This window comes from Microtus pennsylvanicus, chromosome 18 (genome assembly GCF_037038515.1).
Source record: "Microtus pennsylvanicus isolate mMicPen1 chromosome 18, mMicPen1.hap1, whole genome shotgun sequence".
Lineage (NCBI taxonomy): Eukaryota > Metazoa > Chordata > Mammalia > Rodentia > Cricetidae > Microtus > Microtus pennsylvanicus.
The window spans coordinates 42,657,130-42,672,103 of NC_134596.1; the positions used below are offsets into that span (position 1 = coordinate 42,657,130).

A 14,974-nucleotide genomic window follows, 5' to 3' on the forward strand; every position below is an offset into this window, starting at 1 on the left:
AAGACTAATTTTGGTAGCTTGCTTGTTTTTTTTGTTGTTGTTGTTTCTTTGTGAAGTTACTATGTAGCTGTGCCTGCCTTTGCCTCCTGAGTGCAAAGACTAAAGGAATGTGCCACCATGCCCCTGCCTTCTGCTTTTGTTTTATATCTGCATTGCTAGCACAGAGGAGGAAGTGGTGGTTTAATAGCTTGCATGATGAGCCTCCACAATTTGTCCTTCTGCTGATACACATCAGTGTTCAGTCCGTGGCATGGGCTTCCCAGCCTTACTCACATGCCCCCAGATCTTCCTCCTGAGCCAGCCCTTTGCCCGTTTCCGTTTGCATGGTTGCGATGGAGTCTAGGGCCCTCTGCATGGTGAGCCAGCGCTCCACACAGCAGCCCTTTCGCCTTTCACTTTGTCAGGGTCTCACGTAGCCCAGGACCAAACCTTAATTGATCCTCTTGCCTCCATATCCCAGGTGCTGGGTTACAGGTCAATAATTATGCCTAGCCTAGCAGGCTCACACACATATACATAAGTTTATATTATTGCTATTGTTGCTGTTGTTGTTATTGGCTTTTTGAGACAGAGTTTCATTAGAGTCTTGGCTGGACTGGAGCTTGGTTTGTAGATCAGGCTGGCCTCCAGCTCATAAAATTGTCCTACCTCTGCCTCCCAAGTGCTAGGATTAAAGTTGTAAACCACCATGCCCAGGCAAACACATAAATTTAAAAAGTAATAAATCTTTAGCCGGATAGTGGTGGTACACGCCTTTAATCCTCACACTTGGGAGGCTGAGGCAGGCGGATCTCTGTGAGTTCAAGACCAGCCTGGTCTACAAGAGCTAGTTCCAGGACAGGCACCAAAGCTATACAGAGAAATCCTATTAAAAAATACAAAACAAAACAAAAATAAAAGCAATAAATCTTTTTTAAAAAGAAAATAATTTTTTAACCTAAACCGAAATCTGTTACCAACATTGTCAAACTTGGGCCCTCCCACAATGTCTCCCCCGAGGCCTTTCTTGGGCATAACCCTCATGTCTCCTGGTGGCCCTGACCACACTGTGCCATAGTTCCTTGTCTGTGTGTCCAACACCATCCAGACCATGAGCTCTGCAGCCAGCCAGCATGGTAGCTATGCACCCGTGGTTTCATTCCTAGCCCAGGGCTTGTGCAGAAGCAATGTCCAGAAATGGTTTGCAAAATCAGAAAGTGGATTAATTCTCAGTTGGGTTCTTACCAAGCAAACACTCTTGATTCTTCTATTTTCATGTAAGATGGTTTCTAGACGCCATGGCATCCCTCAGTAAGCTTCCATTGGCCAGTGTGTCCTCAATTTGTGTTGACTGCAATGGATGATAATAAAGGTTTGTCCGCCTCTCCTGTACTCCAAGGGTACAGAGATGGGTCAGGTCCAGCCTTTTCTAGGAGTCACAACTCTGTAGCAGAGATACATCTGTAGACAAAATGAGCAATCAAGTGTTAAGTGGCCTGGAAGTTGTGTGAACAGAAACTGCCAGAATGTAGATGAAGTATAAATCTGAAAAGGCAGAAGCGGGCAAGAAAGCCTCGAGGTGAGACTGAATGGATTAGAATTCTGGGCTGTAAACTAGAGACAAACACTCTGCCTATAATAGCGCTTATTCAAGAGAATATTTTAAACTCCATGTGTTGTAATCTCAGCACCAAGAGGAGGAACAAGAGCATTGCTACAAGTTTGCCTGGTCTACAAAGTGAGTTCTAGTCAGTCACGGCTAAATAGTGAGACTATGGTGGAACACACCTTTAATATCAGCACTCAGGGAGGAGAGGCAGGTGGAATTCTTTTAGCTCAAGGCCAATCTACGTGGGGAATTGAGATCCTGTCTCAAAAGAGAAAGAGGAAATTAGGAGAGGGAGGAAGGAAGGGAAAATAAAAGGAAAGGAAAGGAAAATAGTGAGACATAAGAAAAATAAATTCTTTCCTCTTCAAGGTGCTCTGGTCATCACAGCAACAATAATCCTAAATCCTTGGGGTACTTTCCAAGCCGTGCCTTCATTTGCTTCTCAGAACCCTCTGAGATTTGCAGGACCAAGATTCCTGTTTGGCAGGTAATGATCCTGAAGAGTAAAGTAATTTGGCCCAGATCCCAGAGCCAATGATGTCCTCAGCTGGCTTTTCCCTCCGCTGCACCGAAGGCTTCACTGCCTAGGAGACTTCTAGACTCGGAAGAATGAGGAGATTCTGCCTGACTGAGTTCAGATGTGCTCCAGGAAAGACAGCCACATTGATGATTTTTGAGGTGGATGATTTGAAGCACCCGAAGAAACAAACAACACACTTATGATTCAGGGGCTCCAGCGTCACCACCCTTAGACTGGAGACCTCCCCAACCAGGGCATATTTTCCATCAGTTTGGAGATCTGAGAAGTCAGGGAAATTCTTCTCACCTCAGAAGGCACTGCCCATAAGAAGAGAAAATCCCTTTAATCAGAGTGATATTGCAAGGAAAGGGGAAATGGATAGGAATGGAGCCTAGAGAGATGGAGGGGGACATCTGATTTCATGCAGGAGACCTTTCTGCTAGGAAGTGTGTTCAGGCAGAGAGAATAACACAGCTAAAGGCCGGGAGAGATGGAGAGCACACAGGTACTTTCCAAACTGAGGGTTTCTGTCTTCTTTTTTTTAAAAATATTTATTTATTATGTATACAATATTTTCAGTATTCTGTCTGCATGTATGCCCTCAGGCCAGAAGAGGCCTCCACCTTTCATTCCCTGGCTGGCTTCTCTTCCTGCCGCTGCTAACCAGTGTACTGCCCTGCTCCTCGTTGGTTTCCTAAGCCCCCATCATACTTTCTCTAAACTGCCCAGGTTCAGGTGTCACCTGTTTTCTGCTGCATGAGAGACAGAGATTGAGGGGGATCTGGAGTTCCGGACTCAGTGTGTGCCATTTAGGGATGAGTGAGTGGTTAGACCTGGGAGTCTGATGCCGACAGAATTTAGCCTAAGTTCTTCAAGTGTACCTTTTCTTGGAGAATTTTCCTTGAGAGCACAAGGCCAAGTGGTTTCCATGGCCATAACCATCATTCATTCATTCATTCATTTACTTACTTAACAAATTTATCTTAGCATCTACTCTGTGTTGGATTTGGTACTGAGAATGACTTGGTACCCAGTTCTGTCCCAGGGTTGGAGTCAATCATAACCCTGGATGGGAAATGTTGGGTTAAAGGGAACAACAGGTGTTTTTAGTTGCTGAACCATCTTTTCCACCCTATGTGGGTTTTTTGTTTGCTTGTTTGGTGTGTGTGTGTGTGTGTGTGTGTGTGTGTGTGTGTTTTGCCTGCATATATGTCTGTGTTCCACTTGTATGTCCAGTGTCCTCAATGCTAGTGTTAAGCATCACTGGGAGTCTTGTTTTTTAAAATGCTGATTTCTGGGCCCTAGCTCTTCTGAATCAGGGCCTCTGGGAGGAGCCTGCAGTCTACTTTACTGAAACCAGCACTCCCTTGGTTTGTAGACTGGAAACTAAGAGAGCATACCTAGGTGGCGAGGTGACTTCTCTGAGAGTAGTCTCCAGCTTACGGAGGAATGGATGCACAGAAGCGTATGGCGCAGAAACAACATAGCAATGATGAGTTTTGAAGATTAAAAACTATGCACAAGATGCCTACCACACGACAGGTCCCCCATCCTAAGCACTTCTTAGATAATCACACACCAAAATTCTGTGATTGAAATTGCGTGCCTCAGAAATACTGCGGTAGATCTCTGCAAGGGTGTGAGGGAGCTCACCTGAATGGGTTGTGTGGCTCTCCGCTGGTAAAGAGAGCTTGAATAAGTGGTCTCTAAGTTCCTGAGAGGCTGGTCCCTGTTTCTGTTATCTTCCTGTTGATGGCCTCCTGGCCCCCATTTCTGGGCTTCCCTTGGCTTCTTCTCCATTACATAGCCTGTAACATCATCAGAAACAATTTGAATGAGGACCCAGTGATCTGGGGCAGACACCCATTAAGATGTGGCTGGATGCAAGTTGATCGGGAACGTGAGGGTCTACTGAAGGAGGAGGCACCTGCTGGAGTGTAAAGGATTCTGAGTTTGCGCTCTGACTAACTTGCTTGGTAAGTATAGATAAGTCACACGCACCCCGCCCCGCGCACCCCCAAATTGGGTATCTGTAAACTGCAAAACAAGGTTTGTATTAGAATCACACACACACCCCCCCTCGGCTATTACTGTTTTAGTATCTTGGATTCCGAGAACACGTCTGGCCCTACCATAAGTCTGTGACGGAATGGTGATAGCCAGCTGTGAGGAAATCAAGGCCCCAGTAGGGAGCTGCCCAGGGCCACACAACCACACAGGTGCTACACCCAACTCCACCAATGGCCAGCCCTTGGTCTGGGTTTCTGGAGATCAGTTTTTTGGTAGATTGGCTACAACATAGCGACACAAACTGTGAGACCGAGAAAAATTTGGTCTCAGGTCCAGGAAGCGGGCGGTTCCTCACAACCGGGTGAGGCTAAGGAGCTGGGCGGAGGCGCCCGAAGCTAGCCAGCGGTGAAGCTGGTGTGCTAGCACAGGGCGGGGCCGGAGGAGGGGACACGCCGGGAGGGGAAAACCGGATCAGGAGTTGTGCAGAGCTGTGACGGCAAGGAGCGCTGCTGGGCATCAATGCAGAGCTCACAGGGGAAGATCGCAGAGGCAGGTAAGGCGCACGCACAGGGTTGGAGAAGTGCAGGGGTTTTCGTCTCCTCTGCGAGGGTCCAGCATGTGTTTTTCTTGACAGGGAGGACCCGGTTTGGGGTGCTACTAAAATACCGAGTGGATGTTCCCCAGAGAGAAGAGCAGGTATCCCCCAGCAACACAAGTAGATGAGAGTTTAGCTGATCGTGGAAATCGTGGGAGGCTCGCACACGTCCTCCCAGTACTCCGTCCAGGCAGCAAAGGCTCCTTCATGCCTGCAGATAGGTGAAGGTGTAGAACACCTACACGTCTGCAGGGGGTACTCGCGGAAGCAACATTCCAGGAGTCAGTCTTGCTCTACTAAAGCCTTGGGCTCTGCAGAACTAACTGCCTTGCCCTTTCTTTCTACTCCACTGTGACTAGCCTTCTGCGACAAGTTCCCAGGAAAGCGCGGGACTCCCAAAGCAACTTCTGTGGCTAGTAGCAGATCTAGGTTGGAAGGCAGGCATCTTGGTCTCTAGTTTTCAGGTAGTGTAAACCTGTACCCGTCAACCATGGCTTGTGACTTGGGCTTTCTTTTCTAAAAGTCTTCCCCTGTAGAATGGGTTGCTTGCTCCAGTTGCTCCGCATAAACCACATTAGGGCACAGGGGAATGTTTGGGAGGTCTCTTATCTCAGCCAGAGTGCAAAAGCCCAGGTAGCAATTCCTCCTAATTCCCGCTTCCTACGCCTCATTCATTTGCATGTGAGGAAACTGAGGTCCCTATCCAGGGTCACACGGGGGGGGGGGGGGCAAATTGAATTAGAATCAGCGTTTCTTCACCCCTAGCCCAGTACTCTATTTCCCCCCGCAGATATGGAATAAACACATTCTCTCTGGCACTCAGCCACTTTGTCAATGCCAGATGGAGGGTTGCTGTGCTGGAAGTGTTAAAAAAAATGCTTTTAGGGCGATGGTGGCGCACGCCTTTAATCCTAGCACTCGGGAGGCAGAGGCAGGCGGATCTCTGTGAGTTCGAGACCAGCCTGGTCTACAGAGCTAGTTCCAGGACAGGCTCCAAAGCCACAGAGAAACCCTGTCTCGAAAAACCAAAAAAAAAAAAAAAAAAAAAAAAAAATGCTTTTAAAGACTGTTAACACACTAAGATGAAAACCAACAAGCAACTTTCTTCACACTTCTCAAGGCACAGTCCTATCAGTAGTGTGAGGGTGCCTGAAGTAGCTTCTAAGAGGGAGGCCAGAAAAGACCAAGAACCTCCGGTCTACACGGGGCTACACATACTGGATCAGTAGGGGGCAGAAACCCCAGTAGGGGGCAGAAACCCAGATCTTCTCGTTCTCACACTGTGGGAGGCACTTCTAAACAGCAAGGGCGGCAGGATCCACCAGAAAAGGTGGGAGACAATGCAGGAGGCCCACGGTTTGGAGGTTCACAAAAAGTAATAGGACCCTCTGGTTTCTGTGGAGGTGGGAGGGCCACGGCAGGGAGTGGCACACAGGGGGACTGTTCTTATTACATAAGGTGTGGAGACACATGGGGAACCATGTCAGCAGCCTTCCCAGCAATGTTCCCTCACCTTTGCTGCTTCCAAAACACTTCCGCATCTATTGTCTCTTCCAGTGTTCATGAGGTAAGCTGGGCATGGGTAATTGCCCCCATCTTACGGATGCCGTTCAAAGGAAATAAACGCAGTGTTCAAGGCCACACAGCCGGCTGGGCTCATGAAAGACTCCCTTGAAAGGCGAGAGACGGGGACTGAGTGTGTACGGTTTGTGGGTGTGGATGGCCACACCTATGTACACAGGGGGAGTGTTGCAAAACTGATGTTTAGGGGCCAAGAATGTTTGCCCTTTAGATAAACGGGCTCAGATCAGATGCAGGAAGTGTCTGGGCTTCCAAAGAAGGCTCACAGTTTCTCTTGTTTGCTCCATGCCACCTGATCAAGGAGCCTCTCCTTTCCCTAAGGCAGCCTGTCTTGATCCAACTTAGAGCTGTTACTTCTTTGTTTTTCTCTGAAAGCACTGAACGCTGTTTTCAGGAATCTGTTGGAAGGAGAGTTAAGGGTTGTGAGGCTCTCCATAGGAGAGGTATTGGTTCACTTGTTCTCTTGTTCTTCAGTGCTTGCTGTGTAAACAGGCCTGGAGAAAAAAGAAATGCATGAGGCCCAGCTCCTTGCCTGGAAATCTCCAGGCACGTGTGCATGAACACACTGGGCCCACATGTACGCTCACCCACAATAGCTGAGGAGCAGGGTTTTCTTTCCTTCCTTTTTTTTTTCCTCTGTAGCAGGGTTTTCTAATGAGGCTGTTTTCAAAGCACTGCGGTAACAAACAAGAGAAACTAACTAGTTATTGAATGGAAAGAGGGGCAGGTGTCTTGGGAAAGGACGAATGGACGAGTTTGCTGAGCAGACAGAAAGTGCCAAGGAATTCCTGCTTAAGAAAACAGTATAAGCAAAGGCAGGAGACACGAAGTGCAGGCAATGCCTACTGAGCTCCCTGCCATGGACACAGACTGAGAGAGCCATAGGGAGGTGGAGCCAGTGGCAGGGTCTCCTCCACAGGAGTTTGACAATCATTAATGAGTTCATTTTAGCTCTCTCAAGAGAGTATGAAATATGGCTTTTGTGTTCCTCCCATCAGAACTCCAAATGTCCCGCGAGGCTCTGACGGGAGGGTCTGACAGGTGAAAGGTTGCTTGCCTCTCCACTCCACTCAATGGATTCCACCCTGTCCTTCACTTGCCCCTTACTCCCATTTCCCATACAATCTGTCTCTTCCCCGGGGACAGACCACCCACGCAGGTAGGATGCTAGGAGGAAAAGGGTACAAGTCAATCAGTTGGCCCTCAGTTTACCTAGGCCATAATGGCAGGCATAAGACAATCCAGAGTCTCAGGAATGTCTTAACCCGCTAGAAATACTCTGCAGCCTTCTCCATGTCGGGCTGAGATGCCTCGGCTCCCAGAGGCTGCCTCCACTGGCCAACCCTATCTCCCAAGATCTCACAACACGGCTCTGTGATTCATACTGTCACAGGACGTTTGAGCTGCCCATGACCCCTTCATTTTGCAGATGCAGATAGAAGAAGTTGAGACCCAAAAGCACGGAAATCACATGCCCAAAGTCACACAAGTGGCAGCTGGACCAAGACTACTGCCTAGGCTTCCTTTGCTGTAAAATGTGGACATTTGGCCTTAATAAACTCTGAAGGCCCTTGAGTCCAGCTCCTGCACTACACAGACCCCCACCACCATCTGAGGCATTTACAGTTGTGCCTTACAGAACACTCTTTAATCTTCACAGCAAAGCCATGCTACAGAGAGTTAATTCTGTGACGTGCTCATTTGAATTACTTTGTGGCATTTATTGGGTGTGTGTATACATATTGATGTCAGAGGACAACTTTCAGGAGTTGGTTCTCTCTTTCCACCATGTAGATTCCAGGATCAAACTCAGGCCGTCAGGGTTAGCAACAGGCACCTTTCCTCACTGAGCCAACACAGTGGCCTTCTGGGACATATCCACACACTGTCTGTCCACACAGATTTGATTAGTAGTGCTCCATTTATTTCTATGAAACTGAAGACTCCCATTTTACCACTCAGCCCACTCTATTGTGTTCTAGAAGGTTTCTGCTAAGGTGCCAGCACCCTGGAGAAAGAGAAAATATTTAGGTTGTACCATTGGCTGGTCCACAGGTTAAATATGGGATGCCCACAAAGTCACCCAGTTAAGATGTTATGAACCTGGGACTGAGAGACAACAATCAGATGCCCCTTGGCCATCACACAGTTCCTGTAGCTACAGCTCTAGGCTGGCCTTGGCTAGCTGTTGCAAGAAGGGTAGAGGAGTGGTAGGGGTGGGGCCAGAACCCACAAAAAGATGATTGTACAACTCTCAGGAACTGACCTCAGGGGATCCACCCTTGGTTCTGAGGTTTGTGTGACTGGTTCCTTTCTCTTCCTCCTCTCCTGACTCTTCCCCAATTTCTAGCTCTTAGCTTTCCTGTCAACGCCAAGACTCTGGCTGTATCCAGATGCATCCTGGGGAGGTCAAGGAACTGAGGAGTCGTGGGACATCCACAAGGAGATTCTCAAAGATGTCTCAGAGCCAGCGGAGTTTCTGTACTGTTTGGTGAGTTCTCCGGATTTGTGCCCCAGCAGTCAAAATCCCTTTCCAAGGAAGGATACCCAAGAAAACTGACCAGGAGCAGAGAGATCTCACTTCTGCTGTATGGATGCTTAGGGTTTAGAAACTGAGTGTGTGTGTGTGCTTCTCAAAATGAAAAGCACATTAATCCTCTTCAATGCAATAAAAGAATACATACAACAAGCTTGGGAAGCATAACAACCTTATTAGTTATAGTTAAAAATGCATAACTCCATAAGTCTGCCCTCTTAACCATATGAGTGTTACCAGTCTTCACATTGCCGTGGTATAAATCTCTAGAACTTTGCATCCTGTACCAGAAACTTTACACTCAATGCTCAACAACTCCCACTGATTACCTTTTTTTGACTTCCTTCTGAGTGGGCTTGTGTAGATCCATGCTGGTTGTCTGTGTCTGTCTGTAAATTTGTCTGGGGCTTTTCCTCCTTCAACCTTCATATTAGCCCTGCTCCTACTTTGTCACGGCTTCTACCCTGGTCCAGGACTCAGCACCCTGTCTCCAAACATCCTTGTTACTGACTCAACTCTCACCCCTGCCAGGTCACATAGCAGCTACACAATTGCCCGTTTTACCCTCTTAAATGCAATGGTATCTTTAAAGCCAACCACAGGACCAAGTTCAAGCACACAGCATGGCACTCCCATGATTTGGCCCCATGGATTTCTTCTGTCCCTTCCTTCTGCCCATCTTCCATTCCAACATCTTTATGTGATCGTCCATTCTTCTAGACACTTTATGCACTGTCTTGTTGATGTGCCATATCTTTCCTGTCCTTGCCTTCTCTATCTCTTAGGACGGTTCAAAGTCCAGTTCAAACCACTCCATGCCATTGACCATCCTCTAAGCCCTAAGGAGTGTTAATCACTTTAAGTAGCTCTTTTACATAGCTCCTGTGTTATCACCTGTATCACATTAGGCTGGCCTTGAGGGTGAGTACTGGGTTTGAGCTTTCTCTAGGCCCCAGCACAGACCCTAGTCTGAGAAAATAATGATTGACTGAGTGACTTATTGAGTCATTAATTTCACTGTGATGTTCCTGCTTGCCACTGGCCCATATGGAGAAAAAAACTCAGATTTCTGGCCTCTTACATCTTAATTCAGGAATCTATGTTCTTTTTCCTCTTTCATTCAGACAAGAGCACAGTGGATGGCAGAGAACCCCAAAGGTCTTTTATAGAATATAGGCTTGTCCTGGGTGCAGTATGGTGCTGCTATATTATTTAGATTCTGTTCCCCTAGTTCTTCATAGAGTTGTGATGAGTCATGGTGAGAACTATCTTTTCTAGGGGAGAAACCTGGTAAGCAAAGTCATGTTTGATACATATAGGTAATAATAATATTTCCTGACAGTTCTACCTCAGTGAAAGAGAGTCTTGGAATCAGGCATTGAATTGTAAGTACTATTTGGCCTATTAAAAAGTCCTGAAAAAAGACACTACTAACTACTCCCTGATCATGAACAAGCTACTTAATTGTTTGGGGGCCTCAGTTTCCCTGTGCATAAAATGGAAGGAGCTAGATTAAATAACCTCTAAAGTTCTTGTCACCTGGTCTAGTTGATTTATACAATCCAAGAAGAAGAGAGAGTAATACGGTTTTCAGTGGCCAGGAACCACTCTATTCCACACACACAGTGGGATGCTTCTGTGAGGGCTCGCGCACAGCAGTGAGGAAAGCAGACATAGCCCTTCCCATCTCTGAGCCCAAGGCTTAGTGGAGAAGACAGACAAGCAAAGTAGAGTGGGAATAGTCGTGATATTCCTCTTGAGCCCAGGTCTGCAAAATAGGGAAGTTGTTCAAGCTGTTGGTAACAGAGACACCCCTTCCCTTTCTCCTCTCACCATCAGATCACGTTCCAGTTCTTCCTTTACCTCTATCTCTGTTGCTATGGAGACTTCCAATGGGACCGAGACCTGGTACAAGAGCCTCCATGCTGTGCTGAAGGCTCTGAACGCCACCCTCCACAGTCACTTGCTCTGCCGTCCTGGGCCAGGGCCAGGACCTGGGCCAGACAATCAAACTGAAGAACGCCGAGCTAGCCTTCCTGGCCGTAATGACAACTCCTACATGTATATTCTCTTTGTCATGTTCCTATTTGCTGTCACTGTGGGCAGTCTCATCCTGGGATACACCCGTTCTCGCAAGGTGGACAAACGTAGTGACCCCTATCACGTGTACATCAAGAACCGTGTGTCTATGATCTGATGTGAGGTGCCCAAGAATGACGGAAGAGTCTGCTGCCTGAGGATTGTCTTCTTGGGGCCCCAGAACTCAACTCTGGACCCTCTCAAGCCTTAGTGTCTCTATCTATACAAGAGCAACAAGAAATTGGTAAGAGAGATTGCTGTTGGGACCAGAAAGGATAGGCTGGTAGTCCTGGCCTTGTGGATAAGACATTTTTTCCCAGACAAAGATAGGCATTATATACTAGGAGCCCATGAACAAATACATAGAAGTATGGACTACCGGTGAGTAGGAGAAGAGGAAGAGGAAGGGAAATGGAGCAGAAGATGCTCTGGAAACATAATCTTTTAATGTGTTATCTTCAAACATGAGAAACCTTGATAAAACCAGGTAATACTACTTGTTTGTGTTAATTCATGTTTTATTTCTTTAAACAAACAACACATGCAGGTTTTGCCTCATCTCCCAACAAAGCAGAACAGGTGCCTTGACTGGAATCCAGGAACTCTAGTCTTTTTCCTAGGACTTTTCAGTGATACATGGAGTAAGATCCTGGCCCAAAGAACTTGAGGTGGAGCACAGTAGTGCATACCTGTAATCCTAGTGCTCAAGAGACTGAGTAGGGAGGATCATTGAGTTCATGAGTTCAAGACCAGCTTGGGCAAGCCCTATCTTGGTAGAGAGTTGGGGAGGGGTAGTAAGAAATATCTTACTTTTACAAATATTACCAAAAACATGCCACTGTGTTAATGTATTGCTCAAGCACTTCGAAGATCTTAACAGAGACTGTGCAAAGCACAGAGTTCTGAGCATTATATTTACTAGTAACATCTTGAGCCACATCACCAGGTCGTGTGTCCAATGCCAAGGACTTCACTACCTCGGGTGTAGCTTCTTCTACTCTGAATTCTGTGAGAAACACCAACTTCAAGTTTGTTTCTAGGGGATTACTTTTATACCTAGGAGATGGCCCTGATAAATAATACAGTGTCTAAAAGGTGTGGTTCATTGGGAAATCCAATGGGCATCTTACTTTTAAGGTTGTTATAACTTTATCCGGTTGGAAGTTTTTCATTTTTATTAACCTGACACAATCTAGAGTCATCTGGGAACCTCAGCTGAGAAAATGCCCCCATCAGACTGGCCTATAGGTAAGCCTATGGGCTATTTTCTTGATTGATGATTGGTGTGAAAGGGCCCAGGCCACTGTGAGTAGTGTCATCCTTGTGCAGTGGTCCTGGGTTTACAGGAAAGCAAACTGAACAAGCAGATGGAGGAAGCCAGCATGTAGCTCTCCCCACAGATTCTGCTTCGGTTCCTAGCACCAGGTTCCTGCCCCCAACGTCCCTCACTGAAATATGTAAGATAAAATAAACCCTTTCATCCCCAAGTTTCCTTATGGTGTTTATCACATCCCTAAAAACCCTAATTAAAACAGCTGGGTACTTCTCTTTTTGGTTCTTTCATTTTTCTCCTTAGTGTAATGAAATAAACTTTAAGGTTTAATATCGGGGCTTATCAGTTCCGCCCTTACATTCACTACATTAGGCGGAAGCACATAAAAGTGCTATTTATATCAGTCAAAAGCGGGTGAATATCAGTTGTTTCACAGGGTTCTACCTAATTTATATACCATGGTGAGTGAATTATTCATCAGCGATTCTGAAGCCACCCATTGCTGTCTGATTTTGATCTGAGGGATCCCCATGAGCTTCCCAGAAGACCCCACAGAAACATACATGTTTGTATTCAGCAACCCCTCACAGGATTTTGATAGCAGTTATCTCAGTGGTGTAGAATTATAGACGATTTTTCCTTCCTATTTTAGCAGTGTGTGTGATACTTGACGTATAATGACCCGACATATGATGCCTACATTATAAAGGGCAAGAAAACTGCTTCTCCCAGTAAAACCAAATATTTCTCAGCTAAGAGCACCGACTGCTCTTGCAGAGGATCCAGGTTTGCTTCCCCCACTCCATGTGGCTCACAACCATCTGACTCCTGTTGTAAGGGATCCAATGCCCTCTTCTGGCCTCCGAGGGCACAAAGCATGCTCGAGATACAAAGACAGATACACAGACAGACATGCATGCAGGCACACATCCACACACATTAAATACAAATGAATAAATGTTTAAAAACAATAAAGTAAATGCTTCTGTGTTTATTGAATGGAGGCTCAAAAGAGCGTATGTTGGATGAGCAGTTATGTTGGACCTCTACAAAAGTGTCGAAGTCAGTGCCTTGAGCACCTTTTTATCTTTTCATGAGGGGAAAGAGGTGACTTTCTTAAGGACCTATGACAAGGCAAGACAACAGATTCTGGAGTCTACAGTCACTGGGACTCCAGAGTCTCTCTCTTCTACCCACATAAATGGTGGACTGCAATTGAGTACCGCGTTGAGTGGTCAGGTGAAAGAGGACAGAAGTGTTTTTGAGAAATGAGATTAACTTGATCTGCATGATTTAGAGAATGGGAGAACTGGAACTGAGCTCTGAAGTGTAGGATAAATAGGCAGAGCAAATGGAGAAAATGAGACAAGGGGAGCTTGCAGCAGAGACTTCGAAACATGCTGTCCTTGGCAACTGGGGAGAAGCCCCAGAAGCTGCCCCTGTGTGGCTGCTCTTTGACTCCGTCCCCATCTGTGGAGGAGGCTCAGCACACACATTCATCAGGAGACTTAACTCTAATTCCTTTACTTGCAAATTTAACACGAGCACAGGGGAGATTATAAGTGCAGCACAGCTCATGAGTTCAAACAGAAGCTGCAGAGACCAAGGCAACTGTAGGGATCTCAGGAGCAAGAACTCGTCTGAATTCACAGTGTGTTTCACTACTGATGGTTGGAGTAGAAATTCTAGAATTTCAAACATCAGATTCAACATTCTAAAATCCTCTGATGAAGGTGTTACTTACACACACACACACACACACACACTGTCAGATGGACCCCAGACCAACTGTGAGGGAGCTGTCTCAATCCGGAGACATCTCTCAGATCTTTGTCGGCATCTGTTTTGCCCTCTGCTGGCCAAACCTCAGAACGTGGTCTTGATTCTCAAAGCAAAATTTCAGTCTCATTTCTTCACCAGGCATTTGTTGTACATACCTTACGGTAAGCATCACATAGGCGTGAATGTTATACATGAGTAAGTAAAACAATGCCTCAGGTCATTTGTTATACATAATGCACTGCCTTATGAATGTATTCACCTTTAACTCAGATTTTAACATCGTCACAGTGATATAGCAGGTATTTCCTATAATTATTTCAAAAAAGTTCATTTATTTTTGACATAGTGACTTCAGAACAAACCAGTCAGTTATGCCTGTGGTGTGCACAGGCCAGAGCTGAAATTCCCTGGAACTAAATGAGAATGTAATTTGGAAAAATAAGAGTAAAGTTTTGACACCAGTGATGCTGAATTTACAAGAAAGAGCACCCAAGACAAACATTTAGTGGTGAGGAATGCTTGGCAGGAATAATGTACAATGGACAGAACAAAGCAGACAGGGAAAGCAAAAGAGTCTAACAAGGTGTATGCCAGGTTGTGTCTAACCTTGGTCTGATACACAGGCAGCCCTCATATGTGGCTAGGACATACACTATATGGGAGAACTCAACTCCTTTAAGGTAAGGGAACATTTTGTACCCCTAAACTAGTGAGTCCATCATTGTGAGTAACCCTGCTCAGATGGGAAGACTAGAAGAGGAGGCAAGGGGGTTCTGGTTGATGAAGGACTGAATCACAATTAATAAAAATCTAGAGACAGGGGGCTGGAGAGATGGCTCAGAGGTTAAGAGCATTGCCTGCTCTTCCAAAAGGTCCTGAGTTCAATTCCCAGCAACCACATGGTGGCTCACAACCATCTGTAATGGGGTCTGGTGCCCTCTTCTGGCCTGCAGGCATACACATAGACAGAATATTGTATACATAATAAATAAATACATATTTAAAAAAAT

General features: G+C 46.2%; 1 protein-coding gene and 1 long non-coding RNA gene across 3 annotated transcripts; one reads left to right on the forward strand and one right to left on the reverse strand.

The window, feature by feature from the left end:
- Window positions 1-960: 960 nt before the first annotated feature.
- On the reverse strand, window positions 961-4,379 carry LOC142837721 (uncharacterized). Its single transcript, XR_012908329.1, has 3 exons — window positions 4,241-4,379; window positions 3,762-3,916; window positions 961-1,440 (listed from the first exon to the last, which is right to left on the reverse strand). It is a non-coding gene; the product is annotated as an uncharacterized LOC142837721 (long non-coding RNA).
- Window positions 4,380-4,580: 201 nt separating this feature from the next.
- On the forward strand, window positions 4,581-13,125 carry Kcne3 (potassium voltage-gated channel subfamily E regulatory subunit 3). 2 transcript variants are annotated; one of them, XM_075952812.1, is made up of 4 exons: window positions 4,651-4,671; window positions 4,753-4,814; window positions 8,645-8,785; window positions 10,670-13,125. In XM_075952812.1, exon 4 carries the CDS (start codon window positions 10,710-10,712, stop codon window positions 11,025-11,027), a length of 318 nt encoding a protein of 105 aa, XP_075808927.1. In that variant the 5' UTR covers window positions 4,651-4,671; window positions 4,753-4,814; window positions 8,645-8,785; window positions 10,670-10,709; the 3' UTR covers window positions 11,028-13,125. The 2 variants fall into 2 exon arrangements, with proteins under 2 accessions (XP_075808926.1, XP_075808927.1); XM_075952811.1 differs by lacking the exon at window positions 4,753-4,814 and having other exon boundaries at window positions 4,581-4,671.
- Window positions 13,126-14,974: the final 1,849 nt, after the last annotated feature.

What these genes read in the sequence shown, in the direction of transcription:
- Kcne3 (XM_075952811.1), top strand. Translation starts at nt 10,710, where the DNA reads ATGGAGACTTCCAATGGGACCGAGACCTGGTACAAGAGCCTCCATGCT.